The sequence below is a fragment of the Apostichopus japonicus genome, chromosome 3 (assembly GCF_037975245.1).
Source record: "Apostichopus japonicus isolate 1M-3 chromosome 3, ASM3797524v1, whole genome shotgun sequence".
Classification (NCBI taxonomy): domain Eukaryota; kingdom Metazoa; phylum Echinodermata; class Holothuroidea; order Aspidochirotida; family Stichopodidae; genus Apostichopus; species Apostichopus japonicus.
In genome coordinates, this window is record NC_092563.1 from 15,144,686 (window position 1) to 15,172,390 (window position 27,705).

A 27,705-nucleotide genomic window follows, 5' to 3' on the forward strand; every position below is an offset into this window, starting at 1 on the left:
CGATATTTTGCATTTAGAAATATTTCATGTGCAGTTTCTGTGAGATTTAATTTAATAACAAATATCTGTAACTATGTCATTCAAACTCAAGTTAGAGCATTGATCATGAATTTCTGTGTAGACAAAATAAAAAGTTGTGTTTTTTCTCACTGTCTCGCTTCCTTGAGTTGGGAGAGTTTCTCTTGGCATTTACGCAGTTCCAGCTCCTTAATGCGAGCTTCCTGGCTTGCCAGCTGTTCTCCTCGTAACATGGTGGATAACTGCTCTGTCTTGCCTTGAAGGAATTTAATGGAATCGTACAGACCTACATCGTCACACTCCTGTGCGGGGAGGGGGGTGGGAAGGGGGGAGGAGAGAGAATAATACCTTTAATACATAACAAAGATGCATTTTTTCGCATTCGTCAATGATATGATGCTATATTAATTTCCACATAACTGTATATACTATTCAGTCTATGCCTGTAAGAAAATGTTGTGCAACCCACGAGGTGACAGTAGTATTCCGACTTCAGAAAATAAAAACTAACAGTGTTTGAAGCTTGCTGACGGTGATTAAGAAGTAAAGTTTCGTTAACTTGAAGTTAATAGTCCAAGCTAGCCCTCCTGCATTCTGACTATGACTGAAATGAGTGAATTATGTTGATTAATATGGAGTGTTAGCTCAGTGGTTAACGCCGGTGCCTTTCAATCATAAGGTCCCCGGTTCGAGTCACTCCCAGATTAATGTATGTCGTCCAGTTACAGAGTTGATGACAATTAACAATTCATAATCATGGACGTTAAATATGAATTAAGAGACTGACTTCGGTCAGCTTGCGGCTTTGATAAGCCAATGAGGCTTCTTCGCGAGTTCCTGCTTGCAGGAGGATCTAATATACATACACATATACAATATCTTCTGCAGTGTGTGATAGCTATTACTTGTTAAGATAAATCAACTCACCCCCATGTATCTGATCTCTACTTGTACTAAGAGGGCTGCTAGATCCATCTCCTCACTGTAACTGTTCATGAGAGGAACGGACCTGAACCCTAAAAATGGAAAACAAACAAAAAACTCTTACAAAACAGATAATGTTCCACACTGAGATAGCTATCCCACTTACGCATATTTTGTTTCAGCTAATACAGGGCAAACAAACTGGGCGGCGGAGGGGGTTGAAATTGATTATCTTTCGTCTGTATTTTAGATTCGTGTAAGTTGTTTCCTTAATCTGTGCGTTCCTCCATATACATTAATACAGCAATCTACAGAGGTTTCGGTTGTGCTACTACCGATGGAAAGTTAGGCTGTTGTGACAACCTGAACATCTTTGTTGTGTTATATCAAATAAAAAGTTGCCTTGTTAGTATTTACTATTTTATTTTTACAGTGATATGTTAGCTAGTATTTGATTCTCACGTGCAGGGGCTTTATTGGAACAGCTGCAGCACTAATCTCAACCATCTTTTACTTCATTGATATTTTTAAACCGCAAGATATGAAGTTTTGTGATATTACTGCAAACTAAGGATAAGAAAATCTAATATTAACATCTATTATTTTTACCAAAAGTAAGAGAATGAGAGGAGAATAAAACGGGTTAAAAATACATTTCAGGTTTAAAGGGTCTCATGATCTTAACATTGACCCTTGACCCCTTTGAACCTGTTAACTATAACTATTTCCCTCAGCAAATGAAACTACCCCATCTACATTTTGTGAATATTTATTAGACTTCAAGTGAAGATGAACAGTATATATGAAGATAACCTATGACCTTGACGATATAACAGTCACTACTACTAGTTGCTATGACAACACTAAACCAGCTGGAGATGAGAGTAAGACTGTTCCATTACATTATTAGGGGGGATTTAGCTAAAAGATTGCAACTAGATACATCATAGAAACATGCAGGAAAATCAAATATTTGACAGGTATTTAACTATCTATCAAAGCTTATTAACCCAAAATGAAGGTAGAAGCCATTGCATAAAATACAGTCATTGTCTGTTAGTTTTAAGGTAAAACATACTACTATCAAGCAATTCATGTTAATATATATCAGGAGAGAATCAGAACACAAATAATCAGTAGGTTTTACAAGAAGAATTTTGTAATTTTGATTATGAATCTAGCCAAGACAGCAAGCAGCTGGTAGAGGGTTCTTGTTCATTATATTAGTATATACTAATATATCAGTACATTATTATTAAGGAGTGTTAGCTCAGTGGTTAACGCTAGTGCCTTTCAATCATAAGGTCCCGAGTTCGAGTCACTCCAAGATTAATGTATGTCGTCCAGTTACAGAGTTGTTGACAATTGACAATTCATAATCATGGACGTTAAATATGAATCTAAGAGACTGACTTTGGTCAGCTTGCGGCTTTGATAAGCCAATGAGGCTTCTTCCCGAGTTCCTGCTTGCAGGAGGATCTAAAATACATACATACATACATATACAATGTCCACAGGGGGTAAATCATCTGCATGACACCAGCAGAGGTGTCAGTACCAGACTATGCGATAAGCAGTTTTTAAAAATCATTTAAGACTGATAGGTGCGCTGTTGGACGAAGCCAGACTCCCGGTATAAATGGAAAAGTGACGTGGACAGCCGATGGGGGCCAAAAAAAAAGGAAGATGTTTTAGACATCACTGACAATAATGAAAATTAACAATTTAAAGAGGTCAACTAACCTGTTCTAATGCACTGAAGTGGAAAGGTTGCTTGGCCAAGGAAGTTAGGATCTCCGAACATATCCTCATCATGGACTACGAACCTCAGGAATGCCAGCTCTGGATTAAGTACGTCAAATTCACAGCTCTCCTCAAACACAGGATTCAAGCCATTGTCAGCTGGTAAATTAACAAAATCAAGTTGATCAGTCAACTTTCTTTACACAAAGACCTCTCCATCATTCTTAATTAGTAATATTTAAATTTATTGCTCAAGACTATAAACTACCGACTATGCGGCCCTGGACAGTTAATGATAAATCTTTCACTGGGGGTATTTTCCCTTACCTTTTGTGCCAGTTTTGTACTTATTGCCATTGTCATAGTCACAACCAAACACTTCCACTTCCACAAACGGACTGGCTACTCCTCTCCCAGACTTCTGCAGGTGTCTTGCACTTATGATCTGACAAAATCGATGGTTAAAATATTGAGAAGAATAAGTCAAAACAAATATAGCAGAGCAGCTTTTAATACAACATTAATAACTTTTTCACGTTTTTTTGGGCCATTATTTGAAACACAATATTTCCCCTGTTTCTTGAAACTTTTCTGTTTCCTGGCATTGTATTGTGTGTTCTTCTTACACTTATATCACAGAATATAGACTCCACAGAACAATACATAAACCAGTCTTCCTCTCAAATCCATTGTCCTCTCAGTTCTGGATGAAATAAGTCACCAAAAATCAAGATCTTTTCCATTCTTCTGTAATGGTCATATAATGAAACCTGTTACGTTGTTATCGTGTTAATTTCTAAAATAAAGCAAAAATGAGAAATATTAAAAGATATTTGTCTTACATGGATAGTAATGTGAATGGGTTTAACATTCTGTAATGTTTTGCTATCAAAGGGGTCAAAGTTTGCATCCATCATGCACTTCGGCTTCAGGACGTAACCACAGCGACCGTTCTTTCTGAAGAGAGACTCGCTGACTTGCATGTGTCGATCTGTGTGTGGAAGAAGAAAATGGTATATTCCAACAAAGGAAAAGCTACTTAAAGGCATCGAAGACTCGCCCCAAACCGCGTGCGGCCATCTGAAAAAGTTAACTTTCGGTTGCTTGCAAGTGACGTTTTCTTCGTGTCCCTACAAAATGCAGACAGTATTGAAACGTGATACCTTGTTATCTTTATTTAGCTGGACCTGAGATATCCATCGCTGTACCGTTTGTATACTGTGCTGTGGGTATTGACCGCAGCTGTATGTACTGACTGTACACTATAGTGTCTAATTGCCGACGGTAGCAAGCTGTGTGTATTTTCTGAGATCGATGATGGTGTTTAACATTTCTGTTACACCTCATTCGAAACTAGGTCAAATTACCGGCATGAGACGTTTCTTTGTTCGCGAGTCTTCGCACCCTTTAAATTGTGAACGCAGTATCAACAGGAGGAATGATTAAAGATGGCTTCTTGCTACTGATAAATTACTTGCAATTTTTAATTAGTTTAGGTGAATTATAACATCTGGTATTCACTGAAATTTTGCAGCTTGTCGATCTGTTTGGTTCACATGAGATATAAAAAAATACCTATAAACACCATCGGGATTATTATTATTATTATTGGGATTAAGTAGCTACGAAATAAATCCCATTTCCCTGGGTCTGATAAATGCATTGACACCATCTGTGCACCACAAGTGACTCAATCACAGATTACCTATTCAATAAAATCTCACTAACCTGGAGTCTGGTAGTTCAAGGACACCATCTGAACACCGCAATTCCATATCGGGACTGGGTCATAATTAGAGGAATCGATTCTTTGGCCTTTGGGGTACGTGCGGCTCACTTGGTGACTATTGTACATCTTCAGGATTTTGGATTTTCCCGGGAAGAGGAAACGTTCCACCTTGGTCTCTGGGAATGATGACATCTCGTAGTACTTCCTTGCTGGAACTGTAGAAATATAACCAGATGGTAAATCTTAGTTTTATTTTTAATGGTTAAAGGATTGGTTCAGATGTGATACATGTTTATGTTATATGAAAGAGGACAATAAAAGAAACACAATGGTGAAAAAAACTGTTCAAATATCTTTTTCGTTTAAAGAGATATTCAAGTGTAAAGTTTTATCAGATTGTGTAGAAACTGCTGAAATCTGACTAGCTGTGATGTCACATCCTCACATTCCTAAAAAGTCTTTGTTTTTTTTTCTAAATATTTTGTGAGATTTCATGACTTTCAACCAAAAGATATGTCAGGAGATCTCATATTTGTCAAAGGAAGTATTTGAGATTAAACATCTGAAGAATTTTTGATTATATTATTTTCAAATGTGTTAAAAAATGTAAATAATTTTTAAAGAAATATATTCACACATGTTAAGGAAGTGAGGATGTGACATCACACCCTCACAGTTAGTCTTTCTACACCAGTCATTTTCAAAGAAATTTTGATATCTTCAAAGTGTCATATCTCCTTAACAGAGCATGCTATCATGGTAGTTTCTTCACTGTTCTTTTTGTCTTTTTGTGCTCTTTCATACAAAATAGACATGTCAAACACCTGAACCAATCCTTTAATTTCATCTTAACAGGATAAGCCTTACCACTAAATCTGACTATGAACACTCTTGCAAACAAGATCCGCCCATATTTCTCTTTCATGGCTGTAAAATAGTTCAAACTTGCTGAACCATTTCTCAAATCCTACGACATCTGGTAATTACTTTAAAAAAAGACAGTGATGGTCAAAGATACTTCCTGAAATCACTTTTTTTGCACTTTATTGATAAGTTTTTGGTTTTTTTTTCTATGTGTAAACATGTTCTTTGATCTCATAAAAATCTTCTATTTTCCTATTTTTAGTTTTTTTCCGCATCTGAGGAACTGACCTTTCAGTCTGTAAGCTTCAAGGCTCATTTCTCAACAAAAAACAAAATAAATAATAATTATAATAATAATAGTAATAATAATTATAATAATAATAATAATATAATAATAAATGAGACTTATACAGCACCAATTCAGTAGACAAAAGTCACGGCACTTTTACAAAGAAAGCAAATTAATTTACAAAAGAACAAGTGAAAAAATGGGCCTTAAATAAACTGTACATAAAAAAACCTGCACTAAATAGCAGTGTCTAATAACAGTCTGCAACAACTTGTCAAAATTAAGTTTGTGCTTATATTTCATTCTGTAAAAATATTTTATTAAATTGTGGGAGGAGAGATAAAAGAAAATCTTACTATCTTCTGTGAATGGGACTGTTCTAAAATACACCACAAGGTCGGAGAATTCCTTGGCGATCCTCAGCTTCCTCTCCTTGGCTTTCTGATCTATCATCTGTAAAATTCAATTTAAAAAAAAAAAATATTACAGCAATTAATAAGAGATAAGAAGCACAAACTGATTTTACAAAACAGAAACTATTAAGGCAGTCATGACGTCCACATATACACCGGGAGGCCCAGGTTCAAAATCCCAGTGTAGGCTGGAAGTTTTTTCACTGTTCTTGATTTTCCAACTCATTACGATTTCAATTATATATATAGATATATATGAATATATATACACATATATATTGTGTGGGATAGTGGGGAGGAACTTACGATTTCTTCTGCTTTCACAGCTGCGTGTTGGATACATTGACACCATTCCTCCATATCTTCGGCACTCTCTGATGCCAACTCTATGGTTGGCCGAGGACCTTTTTCCTGGGGTTCCACGATGCGGAATACAAACGCCTGGCGTGACCTCTGCTGCATCACCATCTCTGCAAAAATGTATCAAAACATTTTCCTCGGATCAAACTCACGATTATGACTCTCAAATCCAATCGACATTATATTTCACAAACCTGTTTCATTTGGTGGACGGTCGGGATAAAACGAGAACTATTTATAACGATAGTAATGATGGTGAAGACGAATAGAACCAGAATGCAAAAATGCATTGTGGTTTCGATGATGTAACATGAGCAGTTTTCTTCATGAATCTGACGTAATGTATAGTGAGGGTGTACATGTTTACAAGGGTTTCATGATTTGACCTCTGATAACCTCTGACCTCCACCAAAAACAATATGCTTCTTGACCCCTGGTGACCCCTGGTGACCTCAAACAATTTGACCCCTGGTGACCTCAAACAAAGAGAAGGTAAAGCTTTGAAAGGGATGAATTTTTGTTTCCTTCTGGTACTCACCGACAGTACAACCTCCGATGTCTACGGTACCCTTTTGTTCGCTCTCAAGTGACGTCTGTTGATTTGGTCCGGTGTACTCGCTCCTAGGTTCTATGCATTCCTCGACATAGTTTGCTGGAAACCACATTTGGATTTTAGATCCGTAATCACCTTTCCACCTTTTGCCAAACATGAAAAGATAGCTGATGATATACTCTTTAAGTGAGATCATAAACATTTGACTTTGGCAAATAAAAGGACAGAGCGATAGCTTCAACGGTTCTTACTCTAACCGAGGTCATGCACTAGGGAACGATGGAGTCATTTTTATAGCAAACTAGGTGTAGGTAAAATATCCTGTGACTTTTCTCTTCGATTTCACTTCACAAAAATGTGCGGCTGGTAGCATGGCAACGATGTGTCTGGGTTTATATGGACACTGCCTACGTTATCTATCTCATGCGAGGCGACCTCAAGTGACCTGACATTCAATAAACACAATGGGGATTTTCTACTCATAATGGGGAAGCCATGTACCAAGTGTAACATGTTTCAACATGCCACTCCTTGACAACATATTATGTTCAGAGTCGAGGGGAATCACACTCACCCAGACTGGTGACCTCAAGTGACCTGACATTAACCAAAAACAATGGTTTTTATACTGATATGCATTAAAGCTGCGTGTCCAGCATGACATTTCTCAAAAAAGCCCTCCTTTACATATGAAAATTTACAATCTTAGAGTACCACATCCCATTCATATATATACTACTATTACTGACTTACTCCAAGTAACCACACATACATAACACTAATATGCAGCATAACCTACCATGCATGGTCCTGTTTGTCAACATTATAGATGATGGCATGCTTGCAAAATGATAACTCATCGTCTCTCTGAGCCCGGTAGTCATATAAAGCTTTCACACACACCTGCACAAGGAAAAGAAAAGAAAAAACATAAAAATAAACAAATTTAAAAAGGAATATAAAAAAAAAAAAAATTATATATAAAATTAAAAAATATAAAAAAAAATATAAAAAAAAAAATAAGAAAAAATACATGCATTTGTTCAAATTTCATCTGCAAACTTATACAACTGGCTGATAATGTGCAATCGGATGATATTTAAGTCTATGAATTACTTAACTGTCAACAGCTCAGGTTTTTACATGGAAATAGAGCTAGGCATTGGTACACTTGCTGTGACTATGTTGCACAACTAGCTTTACTATTGATACTTGGTTGAGTTAGTTGTAGTAGAAGTAGTTGTATAATATTCACCGTGGATTGCTTGACTGACAATAACAGGCAAATATGACTACAAACGCACCTTTGGTTCAAACTGGTAAACGTTCTTCTGCATTTAGATTTATTGAGTTTAACAAAATGCCAGACTCTGACCTCTGGTCACCTCAAATGACCTTTAAATTACACAGATAACTCACTCGAGGTACTGTATATCAACACACCACCTATGAGATTGGAGTTATAGTGTTTGCAAGCCCCAGGCATCTCACACATACACAGACCTAATAGACATAATCACACACACATACACACGACATCAGTATCAGATTTTTTTTCAGCATTATTTTGTGCCTTCGCCAAGGAATCGATAGATTCTTTACCTTTGGTACAAACTGATTTGGGTCCATGTAGAGCTCTGGGTTGGCATCGTAAATAGCAGCGGCATCTGGATTCTAGAGAGGAGGGTAAAATCAAACATAGCAATTATATTCTCTCTATTACCGAAACTCTTAGATTACATAACCGGGCTGTTCAATCACCAGTACAAGAAAGAAACTGGTTGGTCATCTGTGCTATCTCTTCTTCTTCTTGGGCTCTATTAAAATTATCCCAATCCTAAAAGAAACTTAAAAACCGTTGTTTTTGAAATAATATATAATATAATGACTTGAAAACTCAATGCAGAGAATCTTATTTACTATAAGATATTAGACCAAATTTTGTGATGTCAAAGAGCGCCCTCACCTGTCCTTCCCTATTGACCATCTCCTCGCTGACGGGGTATTTGAGTTTCATCTTTCGGTAGAGGGCGTGCTTTCCATAGTGCTCCACCAGCTTGGTCAGGCTTTCAAACTGAGCGTTGCCTATCGTGAATAACCGTCCTTCTTGCTTGATTCTACAATGCTTGATCTTTCCTTCAGCTCTGGGTGTGAGTTAAAAAACCAAAAAAACAATATCATGCAAAGATACCGAAACGTTAGAATCAAAGTTGTAACGTACAGAAACGAATGACTTTTTTTTCACGATATTATTTCATAACTGATTTTGTTATCCTTTACTACTGACCTGCAATATTTGATAATATTTGGTAAACTCCCCACAAGTCCCATGGACCCTCGGGGTACCCCTTCTCTCCCTCTAACATCACATTTTCTTCTTCACATAATAAAAACCAAAGTATAAACAAAGATTGTCAGTGATGAAGCAACCTCTCCTTTAACTTTGTAGTCAATCGTCTTACCTGAAGGATATTGCGAAGATACCGAAACGTAAGAATCAAAGTTGTACGTACGGAAATGAATGACTTTTTTTTCACAATATTATTTCATAACTGATTCAATTATTCTTTACTATTGACCTGCTATATTTGAAATATTTGGTAAACTCCCCACAAGTCCCATGGAACCTCGGGTTCCCCTTCTCTCCCTCTAACTTCTCATTTTCACCTTCACAGAGAACACCCCCCCCCCCCTCCCAAAGTATATACAAAGATTGTCACTGACGAAGCAAACCTCTCCTTTACTTTGTATTCCATCGTCTTACCTGAAGGATATTGCGAAGGCGTCACTTTCCCTCTCGCTCTTTCTGACGAGGTAAGCTCCGTCCCGATGGATCCTGGTCAACATATCCTCCGCCTGGTTTCTGCTCAGTTTACTGTGAAACCATCTGTTATGAACAGTCAGGCAAAATTATCACTATCGATTGAATTTTAATTTCATGTCCTGCTTAGACACGTTCCGTATAACCTTTTTTGATTTTGTGATTTCCTACGCATCTTCCCTAGACCTATCAAGTATGTATACTGAACCTTCATGCAAATAGATGTCATTTCTGTTTACTAAATTATTTTGGAGGCAACAGGAGATCGCCATTGTCTGCATACATTTCTAATTGAGTGTCATAAAATGCTGACACCATGAGCAATATAAACAGTGTTTACTGATATGATATGTTGAAATATTATATGAAATATATATATAATATATTGGTTTCTAGGGGCCAGTTTCAAGTTTTGTTGAATGCATCAATCTTTCCTTCCTCTTGAAATGGTAGAAAATTGCAAACAATTGAAGATGGGAATATTTCAAAAGCACATCACAGCAGGAAAGAGTTCTCGTCTGAATTGGCTGTTATACCTTCTTACAGACTGACTTAACAGAATACTTCATATTAGAAGCCTTAGTGTCTTTTTGTAAACTTACTCATATAAATTCAATATCCTATGTAATAATAATTTAAAAATTAGAACAAAAAAATACATTCTGTTTAATGTCAGAAATGGCTAGAATATCATCTCACCTGTATGAATGAGCATACCTTCTCATTTGGAAACAACATTTTACAACACTAAAATAATGTTTAAAAATCTAGTCACATGATTTCTCTTGTACAAACAAAACAGCAGAAATGTTTCCATAGTAGAATCAGAATTTAGAACAGACATCGTCATGCATATCATGAATACAAAACAACCAAGACGGAGAAAGATGCTAGCGGGAGCAGATGGGAGACTGGTAGAAGAGGAGGGATGGATGGACTGTCATCCTGTATTAACAGAGACACAAACCCAACCATCGCATTGGTCTTTGTGATAGAGATGACTGTGATGATCACCCTGCACAAACATGAAAGGAAACTCTTTATTTCATTCCATTTGCGAGATATCACAGGTTTAATTTTCCTTTCATAAACATGGTGGAAGACTTGAGCAAGTCTAAATGTGACATCATCAGTTGTTACATTTTTTTTTAGTTTTTAATGTTATTCTTGACTTATTACCATGTGTTATTTCTGTATAGATGGGTGTTATAGATGCTGAATTAAAAAAAAAATACTGAAGCTCTTAACTAATGATGGTCTTGGTGTTTCAATGTAAACACAATTAACATTCTACCTTGAAAAAAAAATAATAAAACCAAGAAAAACAAAGAGAAAGTTAAAGATTTATATCGAAGGAGCAACAACGGCCCCCAGATGTCTTTCAAATGTTTGGCTAGAGGGGGATGGAATGTTTGATCACAAAGATCTCTATCATATAAGCAAACACTAATGGTTGGATTTGTGTCTCCTTCCACCAAGATGCCAGGGACATAGAAGAGGGTTTCTCCGTCTGACACACACAGGATTAATTCACACAGGTCTATTAAACAGGCAACATGGAAACAATGACCAAAAATTAAACCACATCAAACACTACTACGACATGCAACATACTGGCAATGGTTAAAGGAGGATGGATCTATCGAAGCATTCAGAGATGGAAATATTTGAAAATATAATTTATGCCTCCATAATAGTGAAATAAAGCAAGCAGGTTGGTAGCTAATCCAATGGTTGGATATTAATACCTTAAATGCAAGAAGTGGGATGGGGGTGGGACTGGTGGAAGGTTTAATGGTCAAATTTGACCTGGAAGAATTGGAAAAATTGTGATAAATTTCAAACTATTTTCATGTCGCTGGACTGTGACATTGATGTGGTCCATTTTTCTTTTTCTTTTACTTCTGCAACTACTATGCTATTTCATTGAGAGATAGGGTCACATCTTCAACATTTAAACCTCTGTTCACAAAGCAAATTTATGCCTCTTCAAAAGTTTCTGCCGTTATTGTATTTCACATACAAACACAGTTAACTAAAATAAAAAACAGAAGCGTTCTGTTGATGTCTTGTGGCAATTAGACAGATATTGGATTACACCACTGTGGAACTTGAATGTTAATGCAACATTAACTTGCAATGTAATTTGAAATGTATTTGTGAGGCCAATTGGAAAAATATCTCACAATTTGACAATTTTCATTTCACAATGCCGAGGGGAGAAAAAAAAGGGAAAGAAAATGCATGTGTTCTTATAATGAAAATTAATCCTGTGCAGAATTCATTAACATGAAATAAGTATGGTGATTGAGTACGAAAGAAGCCAATGATTTAAAAATGAAAATGTTTCCCAGTTAAGGTGAAAATTTATTGTGACGGGTGAAAATGGTTGGATATGAGAAAGACACCATTAGCGGTGAAACGGTATGGGGCTAATGGAATTAGTTAAAAAAGCAGAAAGCTTGTATCATGGCAAAATCATCTTAGTTTGATACTTGGGAGGACCTCTTTTACCCATGTGATGCACCCCTGTCTGTACAGATACTAAAGAGTCAGGATATCAAATGTCGCCCTCTATTAGGATATCAAATGTCGCCCTCTATATCAAGTTCTCTTTTATACCCCACATTTAGGGATTTGTAAAAGCAATGTTAAGATTACCAGGTGTGACGGACATGCCACTTCTCATATACCAGTCCTTATGGTCATGCTCTTATCCCTACCCACCTTGATTAAGTTTAAAGTTAGACCTTTAACTTTCAAATATTCAGATCTGTGGACTTTGATATAAATTGCATCATTCTGTAGAGATTGCTTTCAGCATATTTTGGGCTATATTTCAAGTTATCAATGACTGAGTGCTTAAATGCAGCAAACTGGGATAATATGGATACAATTGTTTTGTTTTTTAAATTTATAACTTGTGAATTTTATTAACCAGGTAGTTTTTATTAAACTGACCCTATAGCAACTACATCTACCTAAATAAAAGAAATCTAGAATCACCAAAGCTAACTCCTTAAAGGACATCCTTTCAGAACCCATCACCAAATGGAAATTCCAGTCAAGAAGAAGCAAAATATTAAATATTGGCAGAGAGGGCTAAGAAGCGAGGCTTAACTAAAACTGTATCTTTCATAAGAGTAGAAACAAAAGTATCATCCCAAAAATGGACAAATATTATACCTCAAAAAGATGAAAGATTTGTTATGAATTATGTCTGCTGAAGGTTTGCCAATCGTTATTTTATGATCTTTCCTTAACTTATGTCACATCAATCAACGGAAATCATAATTTTCATCCCCTTTTACATGTTTTTCCATGACACCCTAGTAGGAACCAGTACATTATGCAAAAAAGAATTACATCATCTTTAGCATGTATAGTAAATTGACAGCGATTCTATACTTGAAGAAAGCCATTCTGCAACATAATTCCACAGTTTTTTGTTTGTTTTTCACCTTCAAAAAGAATTCTAAGAGTTTATGCTAAGTGTCAACAAGCTGTACCCCCCACCATGTTTGCTTGAGAAATGATATTTTCAAATTTGAAAAATCACCACCCACCACCAATTTTTCCATTGCTTTGGAATTGTCTTTGAAAGCAATTTTCAAATGCTACTGCAAAGCCAAATATGAAACAAACAAAAATACATCCTAAATGGAAGGACCAAAAATTGGCAGAGAAATTGCTCCCTTAATTTCTCTTTAATTCTTCAACTGACGTTAAATTTTGAAGGGAAAACGACGGAGAATTCTTACTATGTTAGTCCCTTGAAAAGATGTAAGTAGAAAGACATAAAGATATTGTACTTCTATTTCATAATACTCATTAGAATCTGTTCATGCCAATATTTGCAATGGCAAACAAAAAAGAAATAAAGGGTCGAAAAGGTAGTGATCTTTATAAATCAGGTTATCAGATTGATTTAACACTTGAAACTAGCCCTATCCATGTATGGAACAAACAACTCCTGCCCAACATTTTATTACCTAAAATTTGGGTAAATTGAGGGTGTAATAGCTATGCAAAGTGTAGGAGACCTAGGCGTGCTTCAATAACCCTTGCGAAGTTAATAAAATTTTCTACGGAAGTTAAACATATGTTGTGCGACTAATGACGTTATAAATCTGTGTCCCCCTTCTACTTGGGGTCGGGGAAGGGCACATGATGCAAACACCTAGTTGCATAGTAAGCAGACTCCTATCACATGGGAATTTGTGTTTATTGCTAAATAAATTAAAATCTCCACCCTTCTGTGCAGTTGTCACAGATTTGTAACAAAAGCTTCATCATCTAATCACCATTCCTTTTTAACTTTCAAGAAAAAGGAAATTTGTAAAAAAGACCCCTTTTTTTCTTCCCAAAATATTTCCACAAAACTATCAAAACTCCTTCAAAGCGGAATCTGATGTAATAAAACTTTGGATCAATTTAGAGATTGTTACAGTGAAGAGATTAAAACACATGCTCAAAGCGAAAGCGGCCAAAGGGGCTGTGAGTCGGTATAGTTGATAGAAGGCTTATAGTCGCTGGGTGGCTTGGTCCACTCTTAAAATTAATTGCAAGCAGCGGGTCAAATATATCTCTTGCGGTTGGTCAGCAGATGGTAGTTGAACCAGTTTGCAGTAGTGAGGTCATTGGTAGTTATAGGCTATGGCCACACCTACACCATTTTATTCATATTTTATTCATATAAACATGAATGTCAAAGTATTTACCTGCATACAACAACCCTTCAGGGTTAATTCTGCTTTATTAATGTTACTAAAAATAACAAATGAGAAATGAACTCATACATCGTTCAAAACGTTTTTACTAGAGCGATGCTTTACTTCGAAATTCCCGTCGTCGATATGAATTCAGGCCAGGATGACAACACTGAATTTTCAAGTTGCCAAAACCAACTTTTAACGAGAAATCCTGTGAAACAGAAGCCTCACTTTCCCCTCCTATGCTAATGAAACTATATTTGGGTAAAATTTGGTCATTTCTAGCAGATGAATTTTTAGGGCAATATTTTTTTCCTTCTTCACTTTTGTTTTTGGAACTCACTGTTGCTTTTCGTGGTTGTTTCGTTGCCGAACGGTTTCGGTCAGGCAAGTCCTCACGTTTGCTCCGATCAGTGGGTGTTCACGGTAATACATAATCAAGCTGTAAAGGCTCTCAAAGCGGGCAGAGTTTGAGACGGAAAAAACGGTCTGCCCTCTGACATTTCGCTTCTTGATGTGGACGTGTTGGATTTTGCGCACATTTTGGTCATTAGTCCTGATTATTAAGAGAGACGTAATTAGAGAGAAAGAGAGAGAAAAGTAACAAATCTGATGGTGGAGGTTATAAAAAAAAAAGAGGAAAAACCAGCCGTGTAGAGACGGGGGGGGGGGGGACACAATGCTTTCCATTAGTAGCATGATGCATACAAGCAAACACAAAGGTCATAAGCAAAAACATGTTCAGTGATGCATTTTAAAACATACGCTAGATCACAGTGCAGGTAAGGATTAATTTTTTTTAAGGTAACCAGACCTCTCAAAAAACTTTGCACATCAATCCAGAGGAAACAAACCATCATTTCTACTTTTACGTATAAAACAAACCACATGATTTTTAGTTTTGTAAATGGAGAAATTTCCCTCTGCACTGTGATTCTTAGCCTGATGCAACATGCAAATTATACTACTACAAACAATTGCTCAAGATTTTTGATCGAAAAATCCAAGGCTTGAAGCCTGCAGGTAAAAAAAACCTTCCTGATAAAGTTGGTTTAACAATGAGCCTATTGGAAGACGAAACATTTTGGACCAATTCTGCAGCGATCATGATATTACCTTAAATAATTTATGTTTCAAAACTCGTTACGAATTACTAACAGAAATAGAGTTGTATACAATGTGGTTGTGGCAGAACCCGAACATTTTGGACAAATAGCTTCAAAGTTTTTTATTCGAGGATGTTTTAAATTTCACTCTCGAACCCCCCCCCCACCCCTCACTGCCTCCTCCACCCTTTGGTTATATTGATGCTGAGAATCAACCCATGCCCACTAATCCTGCAAAGAGCTTCCGATCATGGCATTTCCGATCACACCTTGAGCAATGTTGTGAACAAAAAACAAGAAAGATGAACAAACCAAAATTGAAAAAGAAAAAACAAAAACAAAAGTTCCAAAAACGGGGGAGATTATATTCCAGTTATGAAAGGAAACAACAGGGTTAGATGGTTAAAAAAGTATAAGCACAGATTCCACCAGATGTGAACAAAGTGACATGCGATGACATTCCATTGCTCGAACTTACTCCTGCTTCTCATGGACCTGAGGCTGGGGGACGGGCTCGGTCAGGCGTACCTCTAGGTCCCTACTCCGTAGGGGCACCTGACGGTAGTGGTTGATCAGGCTATAAAGGCTGTCGTAAGAGTTGTGTTCCACCAGAAAGTACTTAGGCTGCCCTCGTTCCAACTTGGACTTGATACGGCAGTGGTTGCCTCTGCCTTGAGCCCTTTGTACATTTTTTGGCCACCAGAATGATATTTGATTTTTACAAATAGATATGACACTTTACTTATGATGAATATTTCATGAGTAAAGAGAAAATACATCATTTTGGGCTGTTTGCCTACCTCCACGTATGAGCACACCTCTTGAGGATGACTCAAGTATATTTCTAGTGGGGAGGGGGCGATGGGTGTGGGAGGGGATAAAATACTTCAGATTAATAATAGAAATAATAAGGATGAGAATTTATCCCAACGACAAGGTGCCCAAGGCACTCTACGAAAGTAAAACAATTACAAAGCAGAAATAAGAAAGTAAGAAGAAAAAAGAAGTTAAATATCAGCAAAATGCTTTAGACAAGAGATAAGTTCTTCTTGACTATGGCAAGGGGAGTGTGAGATGTTCTGATTTCTGCTAGTTTTCTGATTCCTTACTCTAAGATTTGACTATTTGAATGTCAACAATTGCTACCGCAATCACTTAAAGGGGGGGGGGGCGGGGACACAACCCCCAACCATCATCAAAGTGCATATTGCTGATCGATTGCCAGGGCTGTATTGTTTGAATAACTAACAAGGGGTAAACTTTATGCAAAACAGTCAAATGATGAAAAAAAATGCCTTCAATGTCCTTCATTTTCCCCCTCAATATGCAGAGCTGTTAATGAGAGGGTCTTACTGCAAATAATTACTTAATTTATTTTGTTTCAAAAGGGAGAAAAAGGAAGGTACAAGTGATATTTTTTATAGAGCGGTCAAGCTTGACAAAGTATCTCCATCACCTCATTCCTCCTGCCCTGCCCCAACCCCCCCCCCTCTCTACCCCCAACAGACACCCATCAACTTGCCATAACCAATCAAACAAATCCAATCACTTTAATTGCAATTGTAATGAAAAGGATTTTTTAAAGGATGTTTTCAAATTTCAAACTGTTCTCAAGTCATTGACAAAATAAAGAGCACAATGTTTATCGGTCAGCGGCTACTACTCCATTCTTCGAACACCAAGAGAAGAAAAGAATAAGATAAGGGGGAAAGAAAGAAAGAAAGGAATTCCAAATCAAATAGTTGGAAAATGTTGCTCACCAAAAAGAAAGAGTATAATCCCCTTTAAAGGTATCGCTGTCCCTCACCAAGAAAGTACCGTCTCCCTTTTGGTATTTGGTCAACAGTTCCTCTGCCACCACACGTGGTTGCAAATCACCAACTTTCTCGATCTTCCCGTGAAACCAAGGCTCGGAGAAGTGAAGCTCATCATCAGGGGTCGCATTCTGAATACAAAAATAAAGAAATAAAAAATAATAATAACAATTAATTGAGTTAAGAATTATCCAATCTCAAGTAGATGACATACACATGAAGATACAATTTTTTTACACAGTAAATTTTCTAAAGAATCTGAATCAAGACAACCCCCCCCCCACACCCCCACTTTTTTTTTTTATTTCTTCTCAGTGAACAGATGGAGAAAGCATATTTTTTTTTGTGTACATTTCAAGACTATGGAATTACTGGGAGAAGAGAAGCACTATTTAGGGTTGTCAATTGATACAACACAGTTAAAACCTTTTAATGCAGCAGTTTGCACTGAAATGAAGATTTTAATTGAAGCCATTTGGCCTAACAACTTTCCATCTTTTTAATTCAAACTTGTCAGTAATGTCAAGAATTGTTCAAGGCTGAATTGAATGCAATCACATTAAATAGTTTAAATAGTTTATCTCAAGGGGTAAATGAAGACAAAATCAAACTCTATCCATGTCATGATATAGGATTTACACCCCCTTTATACCAAGCTTTCTCTTTTTTCGATGAGGGTTTAGAGAATTACGAGGCAGGGGTGTAATTGTCTCATCCATTTCCAGCTCCCAATAGGCCACTTTACCGTCCCCCATTCCACAGAAGAGGATGTGTTGTAGCGTCCGACAGCTTTCACAAATACTGAGGGAGCTGGAGGCACCCCATTACTAGATCACTACTGCAGCACAGCCACGATGAAACAAAGTTATTTCGAGATCCCATTTACCAATTTACCCAAAAAAAAACGGGTAAAATGTTTTAGGCACTTCTTAAAACTTACCTTTTTCGAAAGTATTATTCACTTTAAACCTCCAGTCATATTGTTTGTGTTTCCATCTTGCCATCTTTTGATTGCTGTTTATTCAAATCTATTTTCTGTTATATTTTGATAGTCTTATTGTTACTAATTTTTCGGCTGTAATAGTTTAGTAATTTAGTTTTATTGTACGCTGTCTTATTTTATTGCTTTCGTCTTTAATTTCTGAATTTTATTGCTTTAATAATCATTGTTAGGATAATTATTTTTGGTAAATTTTAGGATGCAATATTGGCTGTAATATTTTTAAGCTGTAATTATTTTAAGTTGTAATATTTTATGCAATTTTGTGAAGTGCTTTGAGATCATTCTTTGATGTAAAGCGCTGTATAAGAATAAATTATTATTATTATCACTCAGTGGTAGTAAATTTTTTTGAGTGCAAAATGTTAGATATTTATCATCTTAGTTTGATGATCTGTAACCATATCTGGATCGGTACTCGATGCAGTTCAGCATTTGACGGGGTTCGCAAAAAATGAGGATGAGACTCACGTTTCCCAGTTGACTGGTGTCGTCATCGTCGTCGTTATTATCGATGTTATCAGAGACGGGAGAGAAGAGAAGGCGCTGCTCGGTGAGAACACAGTAGTGAGGTTTCCATTCTTGCTGCATTACGAAAAATGGATGAAATTAATCACCTCTCAACATAAAACATAAAAGATCATTTGACACTGTGCGTTACATAGGCGTCGTGATGCCAGAGACTGAAATGGACATAGGGGGCAGTATACATCTTATATTCCTGCATCCAACTGGTTTTACATACAGTTTTGAAATTAAACAGCTGTCATGTTGTTCTCATTTGCATATATCTTTGTGACAATCGTCTCTTTTCGGGAAAAATATCGTCCGGCCCTCGGGCCTAGAATTTGACAATTTTTACCCACTTGCTACAAAAATGTCAGTGCATAAAGATTTCAAACTAACTAAAATCAAAATCCAAGTTGCATCTTCTTTGAAATAATACAAAAATATCATAAATTTAATATAATACAGCAAAATGGTGCTGGTGCATTTCTTTGGACTGGCAAACGCCAAAATTCACTGGCATTTAACCGGTAAATAGCCTGAATTTTCCAGACCTGGCCCTGCCAACAAAAGGCTTAGTATCATTTCAGGCTGATATAAATGAATAAATTAAGTATATACATATATATATATATATATATATATATATATATATATATATATATATATATATATATATACATATACATATATATACATATACATATATATACATAATTTATCCACTCCAATAAAACTTACATCTATGTCTCGTAGAAGGAGACGACCACTTTTGATTGCGTCGCTGACATCTCGCTCCGTGGCTTGATGAGTGAATGAAAACAAGAACAGAAAACAGAGAAAAAATGAAACGGTGGGAAAAGAATAAAATGCATAGCTTTAATTAAAGTGAAAATACTTCAAAATAGCCTTGCTCATTCTGTCAACAGACTGACACACAATCTGACACACAATGTGACAGAGAGACAAAAACTTGAAAAGTGCTTAAAAATACCAAAATAGTAATTATATGATAAATGGAATAGCCCAGACCAGATTCGACTGGGGCAGTTCATATGCTCTCCTTTATTAGTGCAGTTGGTAGATTTTGAAGACTTAGCCAGCAGACTTGAGGGGAACTAAACCTATTTGCCTGTAACACTCCAACTCAATTTCCTACAATCCATTTATCATAGATGCGATAAATAAGGTGGACCAAACCACTAAGCAGTAACTATGTAGATTCTGTGGGTATGTATATGTAATGTCAGTCTTCAGTGCAATGATAACAGCAATGAATTCAAATGCAAATTGAGCCATCAAAATTCATCTGGCAGTTCTCGTTCCGGTTCCGGTTGAAAACCAGTCGAGGTGTGCAATGAAAGTAACTATGGCAACCACTCCCTGGGCTGAAAGACAATCCCATGTCATGGGCAAACATATTGACACACTTGTTTTTGGGAGAGAAAAAGTGTCCTTGTATATAGGCCAACTATAAAAGATGTTGGCTCCACTTAAGATGAACGTGTGAATGATTAAATGGCTTTCATGATGTAATGTATGTCTATTTCTGACATTATGTAGCTGAAGGAGATGCAAAACCCAATTCATTGACTCATCCATCTGTGACAGAGAGGCTTATGATCATAAAATGTCATTCTAATAATAACTGACTTGAGCAAGTCTAAAAGTGATATTAGTGACCCCCAATTTGTGCGTGAATTTCAAATTGGGAAAGATTACGATTTGACATGCTAAGTTTACTACATCAGGTATCGGCTTACTCTCACCGTTAAAATCGGAAAACCAAAATCTTAGGGAATGAATAAGGTTTTACATCCTAAAGTTACTACATCAGGTATCAGCTAAATCTCACCATTGAAATCAGAAACCCAAGAAACTTAGGGAAAGAATAATGAATTAAATCCTAAATTCACTACGGGGGATCTGGTATCAGCTGAGTCTCACCATTAAAATCTTAAAAAGTAAGAAACAGTCGGAAAAGAATAAGGATTTACATCCTAAAGGCACTATGGCATCAGGAACAGGGATTCCTCCATGCCCAAGAATAAGGTTTTACATCATACAGTTACTACGACATCAAGTATAGGAACCCCTAAATGCCCAAGAATAGGGTTTAACATTATACAGTTACTATGACATCAAGGAATAGGAACCCCTGCATGCCCCAAAGACATGATGTTTAAGCCATGATAGATATTTGCCCAAATGAAACAACATTTTTCTTAGCAGTTTGCGAGAGTTGTACATCTTGTGTATCTCTATCACATAAGATACAGATTACGGGTGGGTTTGCTTCCCCTTTAAATGCTTTCAACCGTAGTTGTAAATCACTACACTGAGACGACACATAACAAGTGAATCACTACACTGAGACGACGCATAACAAGGGAAATGAGACAGAGATTCAATATACTAAATTGGAAACTTCAATCACTTACCCTCCTCTACTCGTATTGTAAACACCTCACTATTCCTGTCTGGCAGTTTCTTGTGCTTGATCATAATTTTACCCTTGAGTTCATTGACGCTTGGAAGAGTAGTAGCGTCCCTCTTAATCGGCTGAGTGAGAAGTGCGTCTGACAATGAGAGAGCAAGAGCAGGAGATGATATAATCATCCAGAGGACCAAAAAAAGAAGAGAGAGTGAATACAACGAATCAGGTGAATCAGATCGAGGCCGAGTAGGTTGACAACGATGTTCAGGGTGCCCATGGTAATGACGACATTGACCATCATCAAGATAAATCACGTCTTAGTATCCAACAGCATCAAAAGGAAAAGCTGCTTTTAAAGATGTGGAGTAGGAGTGGCAGGAGTGATGGAGGGAGGTTGTGGTGGGGGTGGGGGAAAGGAGGGAGAGGAAGATGATGATGGCAAGGATAATGACCATAATCAAGATAAATCACAATATGGGATCTTAATATTCATCAGCATTGAAAGATTATGAAAATGAAAAGCTGCTTATTAAGATGTGGAGTTGGAGTGGCAGGAGTGATGGAGGGAGGTTGTGGTGGGGTGTGGGGGTGGGGTGACATGAAAAGACAAAACAGTATCAACATGATAGAGAAGCCTGCATCAGAATCTGACCTGAAACATCAGGGAACACAGTCTATACCTTTAACTTTCTAATACCTCTGGGTTTTTCACAAAGATATTAAATTTTTCATTAATTGGATAATTTTAACTTTGTTCACATACCTCCAAATATGGTCTGGAAGTAATGCGCCATATTCCTCTGTTGAGTTAAAGTGCAGTGGTTTTCAATAGACAAGACTATTGGAAAACTGTAGATGAATTGAAAAAAAAAATTATTTAATTCTTTTACAATACATCTAGAATTAAAAAAAGAAGCATTGAATCCTAAAAGTCAAGTTCCTTGGAGAAAGTTGCCTGTTTGAGCACCATTAACATACAAAACCTGTGAAGTTATTGTTCATTTCTACAAAAAGCAAGTAAATATTCCCTAAACACTTGGAAACAGAACAACTGCAGCCCACGGTGGTAGGTACATCATTTGCATTGGAAATTTTTGTAAGCCTTGAATCTATAAATTTATTTTGAGAAAAAAATGAAGTTGGCTTTTTAACCTGAAATTTGTAATAATCTGGTTGTGACAATAATGCTAGAATCAAACTTCACTGTTGATGCCCTGAATTTTTTGGTGAATAGTACATTTGATGTTATCAACAGAACCAGCAAATTAACAGTAACTTTCGTCACCGTTTGAACACAGGGTATAATTCCTTTGTTCCGCTTGGTTGTTTCTTCATTTCTTCCTCACTACAGCGCATCCATCCATCTACTCAATCATTCCATCCATCCATTCCTTCTATTCTTCTATGTTTTCAAGCATTTTAAGCTATAAAAAATTAATCAATCGATCATTCATAACTTACTCATTCATTTCATCTATTATTTATTCTAATAAACAAACGAACGAACGAACGAATAAATCCCATCCCATCCCATCCCATTAATTCATCCATCCCTCCATCCATCCATCTTTCAAATCATTCATCCTTTGTTCATTCATTCTATTCATTCCTTCTTCCATTCAATCAATCAATCCATCAAACCATCAATCATTTGATAAATTTGTTCCTTCCTTCACTACTGTTTACCTATAATTAGAAAGTCAGGTCAATAATTATAATACTCATAAAACATCCATTTTGATAAATGCATACCCGGGTATGCAGTCAATTTTTCTTCTTTCACTTACTCTGTAGTTGCAAAGGCATGTTCTTTGATAGTATTCAAAACGTCTAAAAACTTTATTTTGGTAGTAAGAGTGTGACCGTGGTAGATGTATGGAAGACCGTCGGGACCATCCCAGCAATCAACTGGTGATAAACAAGCAGAGAAGGAAAAAGAAATTGACTTAAGAAGAGTTCAGAGTTTATTAATTATGACAATTATTTTCATACATTATACACTATAGTCAGTATAACCTTATCAGAGTGATATGATGTAAGGTATTTACATTTCTGCAGTATTAATTGAAAGGTTAACAGCAGTTTTTTGGGTTGGGTTTTATTTTTGTCATCAAGCCATCCATGACAGGCACGCAATTTTCAAAAGGTTTTTGATTCTAGCTAGAAAGAAGGGACAAATTATAAATTCCCCTGATTGATTTTGAAAGCAAACAAACCATTTAGAAGACTAATGAATTCTACTTAAAGGCTAAAATAACAATGCTGTCTACTCACCACACCTTGACTAATTTTTGATGCTAAGCCTTCTCTTTTCATTGTTTAATATAAACTCTACACCTCAAATGACTATTTTGTTTCAAAACAAACAACACTACATTCGCGGATGTCATAGAACACAATTTTGTCCTTGACAAACAGCTTGGAATGCATGAGTGGGCCTATGCTTCGTGTGCAATCAGCTACAGAGCTCTGCCTAGAATTTGTGTGATGGTTACCCCTGGAAGTACAGTGTTCACATTTTATGCAACCGTGTGTACGGATTTGTCATTCAACAAAAAAAAACAAACAAAATAGTTCACAGCTCCAAACTTGCATGTGGAATCCTTCGATTATTCCTGGAAAATCTCCTCGGATTTGGCATGAAAATGTTAAACACACATTGCCAGGAACTTACTAAACCAGTTATCACCCTTTGAAACACATTATCACCGGGTTTTTTATTTCCTGATACAAAATAGGGAAATTTCATGACACGGTTTGAAACAAGAATCTGTGGCAACTTTTGGCAAAGTAATTCAATTGAGCTATTAAAAATGTGGAAATTATTAAAGTAACTCCAGAACCAGAAAGTCAAAAGACTTAGTGATTCCTTGCCCATATGATAATAAACTTTAGGTAGAAGATTTTCTAACGATCTGAAATGCTGAGCAGAAATGGCAATCTTGCAGAATTGAGTAATGCATATCTATGAAAGAGGGTCGAAGGTCAAACAAACTTTACTTCTGTATAATTTTACTTATTCTGACTATAACCAACAATTGACCTTGAATGACCTTTGACCTCCATGAAAAACAATAGGGATTATCTGCTCATCAAAGGCTACCAACATACCAAAGTTAAAGTTCATGAAACTTTTCTTCTTGAGATATTGTTTTCACAAGGTTTACAGCCTTTGACCTCTGGTGACCACAAATGACCATTAGCCTCCATGAAAAACACTAGGGATCATCAGCACACCAAAGGCTACTAACATACAAAGTTTAAGCAACTTTTACTTCTTGAGATATCGTGTTTACACGGTTTTCAGACTTTGACCTGTGGTGACCTTTGACCTTCATGGAAAACATGAAAAACCATGTCGGACCCCATCAGTTGGAGTTTCACAAGTTATTGCCCCCAAGAGCCATAATTGACCTTTGGTGACCTTGGATTACAAAACGGTTATTTAGTAAAACGTGCACCTACTTCATTCACAATATGTCCCAATACCTCAGCCATGTCAGACTTCGTCTCTGGAAGTTGTTGCAAAAATTAACGTAAGTGGACAGTTTTCTGCCCATAAGCAACCTTGAATGACCTTGGATGGCGATACGTTTTTATGAAAAATGTTCCCCTTGATGAAGTGCACTCCATCCTAAAATTGTTATGCACTCCAATGTACATACACAATTTTATTGCTAAAAAGGTATCAAATCCAACCGTTGGCACCTCATAACTTAAGAACCAGGTGTCCGATCGAAGTGGGAGTTAGTTTCGTCTATAGAGCACACAGAGCTCTATCATATATTAAAATATTGACAAACATTTTTTTCTTTGCCCTGTATCTCCTAAAATGAGCATATTTATAAAAAAAAACATGTCAGACCCTGTCAATGGGAGTTATTGTTTTCAGCCGTTGACCTCTGGTGACCCCAAATGACCTTTGACCTCCATAAAAAATAACAGGGATCATCTAATCACTAAGAGTTACCAACATACTATGTTTAAAGCTCAAGTCAACTTTACTATTAGAGATATCATGTTTACATGGTTTTCAGCTTTGGACCTCTGGTGACCTCAAATGACCTTTGGCTCCCATTAAAAACCATAGGGATTACCTGCTCACCAAGGGCTAGCAACACACTAAGTTTAAAGTTCAAGCATCTTTTACTTCTTGAGATATCGTGTTTACAAGTTTTTTAACTTTTGACCTCTGGTGACCCCAAATGACCTTTGACCTCCATGAAAAATAAAAGGGATCATCTAATCAATAAGAGTTACCAACATACTATGTTTAAAGCTCAAGGCAACTTTACTATTTGAGATATCATGTTTACATGGTTTTCAGCTTTTGACCTCTGGTGACCTCAAATGACCTTTGCCTCCCATGAAAAACCATAGGGATTACCTGCTCACCAAGGGCTAGCAACACACTAAGTTTAAAGTTCAAGCATCATTTACTTCTTGAGATATCGTGTTTACAAGTTTTTTAACTTTTGACCTCTGGTGACCCCAAATGACCTTTGACCTCCATGAAAAACAATAGATGTTACTTGCTCACCAAGGGCTATCTACACACCAAGTTTAAAGTTCATGCATCTTTTACTGCTTGAGATATCACGTTTCACATGGCTTTCCGCCTTTGACCTCTGGTGACCCTAAATGACCTTTGACCTCCTTGAAAAAGAGTTGGGATCATCTGCTATCCTAAGTCAATCCCCAATCTAATTTTCAAGTTGAAGCATCTTGTACTTCTTGAGATACCGTGTTTACAATTTTTTTCCGCCTATGACCTCTGGTGACCTCTCAAATGACCTTTGACCTCCATGAAAAAAGATAGAGACCATCTACTCACTAAGGGCTACCCACATACTAAGTTTGAAATTCCAAAAACTTTTACTCCTTGAGATATTGTGCTTACAAGGTTTTCAGACTTTGACCTCTGTTGACCTCTGTTGACCTTTGAACTCCATGAAAAACAATAGGGATAATCTACTTACTAAGGGCTACCTACACACCAAGTTTGAAGTTCATCCAACTTTAACTTCTTGAGATACCGTGTTTACAAGCAAAGCGTCACATACGCACACACATACACACACACGCCATCACCATCGCATAGATTCCTTTCGGCCTTCGGCAAGGAATCAAAAACACAGGTTTTTTTTAAGGAATGACACAGAAATAACCCAAGTAATCTATGAATTGTTTAAGTCTTGTCTTGGATTTTCCCTAGTTGGCCCATATGGAAACGAATATTTCATCACCTTGTCACATGTGTCAAAATCCAAATTCTTAGGTACGTTTTTAAAGCATGTGTGAAAAGATATGGTTTTCATGTGTTAAATTGGTCCCAAACGAGCAGGCTTTTCACACATGTTTTTTTGTTGTCTTCACCTGTGATTTATCATATGTTGATCGCAGATATTGGTTTCCAGGTAAAGCTCAGAAACATTGCCATCAGTTGCAATCCATTCTCTGCATTCGTGACATCAATCTGTAACCTGAGAGCTTTCCCTGGCCTCCCCTCCCCCCCCCCTCCACCACCTACTCCTTGCCCGTCTACTAGAGAAAGAAAAATAGATGAGCAGTCTCGGACAATCTGTAAGACTTACGTTCTATGCAACGACAACCCATTCTCAGGCAGCGTACGTAGGCCTCGCAAGATGACTCACTGGACACCTGGTCTCCAGTTAAGTACCTGTTGGAGGGGAAAACCCAAATAGTACACTAAACCATATAACAAGAGCAAACTATGGACTGTATGAATAACCTTTTATGAATGACACCATTCCGACTACAATGTAAATAGTTAGAACCTGAACGAGGCAACCAGGTTTCGTTTTATAATCTATGTCACTGACATAATAGAATTGGTGCTGGGGTGTAAACAAGTTATACACAGAGGAGCAAACTTTGGTAAACTGACAAAATGGAACACCGCTTTATTGTATCGAGAGAGTCACACTTCAACGCACTTGTATGACTGGCATTTTCTGCAGAACCACAAAATGACACTGGCGACGTGACAGAAAAGGTCACCTACCACACATAGCTCTCGTAAAATTTCTGTACCAAATGGTCTGTGACGAATAAAATCTACAATTCTGTCCTCAAAAACCGAGAACAAATATGTGACCGTTTAGCAAAGTTGTTTTAAATGGGGGACACGCACACTCACAAAATAATTTTAAAAAAAGGACATGCTATCACTTTATGGTTAAGTTGATTCCATGTCATGGACTATTCTTTTGTACATGATATGTATTTATAGCTAGTCACTATTGCACAGTATGTATGTGCACTGCACTATACCTATTTGTTATTAGTTACGAGGGCACAGTATTACATCTTTTCATGGATGAATCATAATTTATTCTAATTTTCAAAACATACAAGTTATGAAGACCCCACGAAGGGAACCCGGTGACATATT

General features: G+C 36.9%; 1 protein-coding gene across 3 annotated transcripts in view; it reads right to left on the reverse strand.

Annotated features, from left to right (window-relative positions):
* The window catches only part of LOC139964542 (1-phosphatidylinositol 4,5-bisphosphate phosphodiesterase gamma-1-like), a 91,586-nt gene that overhangs the window by 8,212 nt on the left and 55,669 nt on the right, over nt 1-27,705 (reverse strand). For 2 of the 3 annotated variants that reach the window (XM_071966185.1, XM_071966194.1), the window contains exons 12-32: nt 26,885-26,970; nt 23,078-23,198; nt 22,054-22,139; nt 21,295-21,432; nt 19,595-19,656; nt 18,818-18,931; nt 17,293-17,477; nt 14,770-14,982; nt 9,658-9,780; nt 8,860-9,037; nt 8,496-8,567; nt 7,693-7,796; nt 6,879-7,036; nt 6,287-6,450; nt 5,924-6,020; nt 4,414-4,629; nt 3,528-3,676; nt 3,013-3,130; nt 2,686-2,844; nt 946-1,034; nt 151-320 (exon numbers count right to left, since the gene is read on the reverse strand). In XM_071966185.1, coding sequence (XP_071822286.1) covers nt 151-320; nt 946-1,034; nt 2,686-2,844; nt 3,013-3,130; nt 3,528-3,676; nt 4,414-4,629; nt 5,924-6,020; nt 6,287-6,450; nt 6,879-7,036; nt 7,693-7,796; nt 8,496-8,567; nt 8,860-9,037; nt 9,658-9,780; nt 14,770-14,982; nt 17,293-17,477; nt 18,818-18,931; nt 19,595-19,656; nt 21,295-21,432; nt 22,054-22,139; nt 23,078-23,198; nt 26,885-26,970 — 2,802 coding nt within the window. Of the gene's footprint in view, nt 1-150; nt 321-945; nt 1,035-2,685; nt 2,845-3,012; nt 3,131-3,527; nt 3,677-4,413; nt 4,630-5,923; nt 6,021-6,286; nt 6,451-6,878; nt 7,037-7,692; nt 7,797-8,495; nt 8,568-8,859; nt 9,038-9,657; nt 9,781-14,769; nt 14,983-16,010; nt 16,212-17,292; nt 17,478-18,817; nt 18,932-19,594; nt 19,657-21,294; nt 21,433-22,053; nt 22,140-23,077; nt 23,199-26,884; nt 26,971-27,705 lie in introns of all 3 variants that reach the window. The other variant, XM_071966203.1, reaches the window with a different exon arrangement.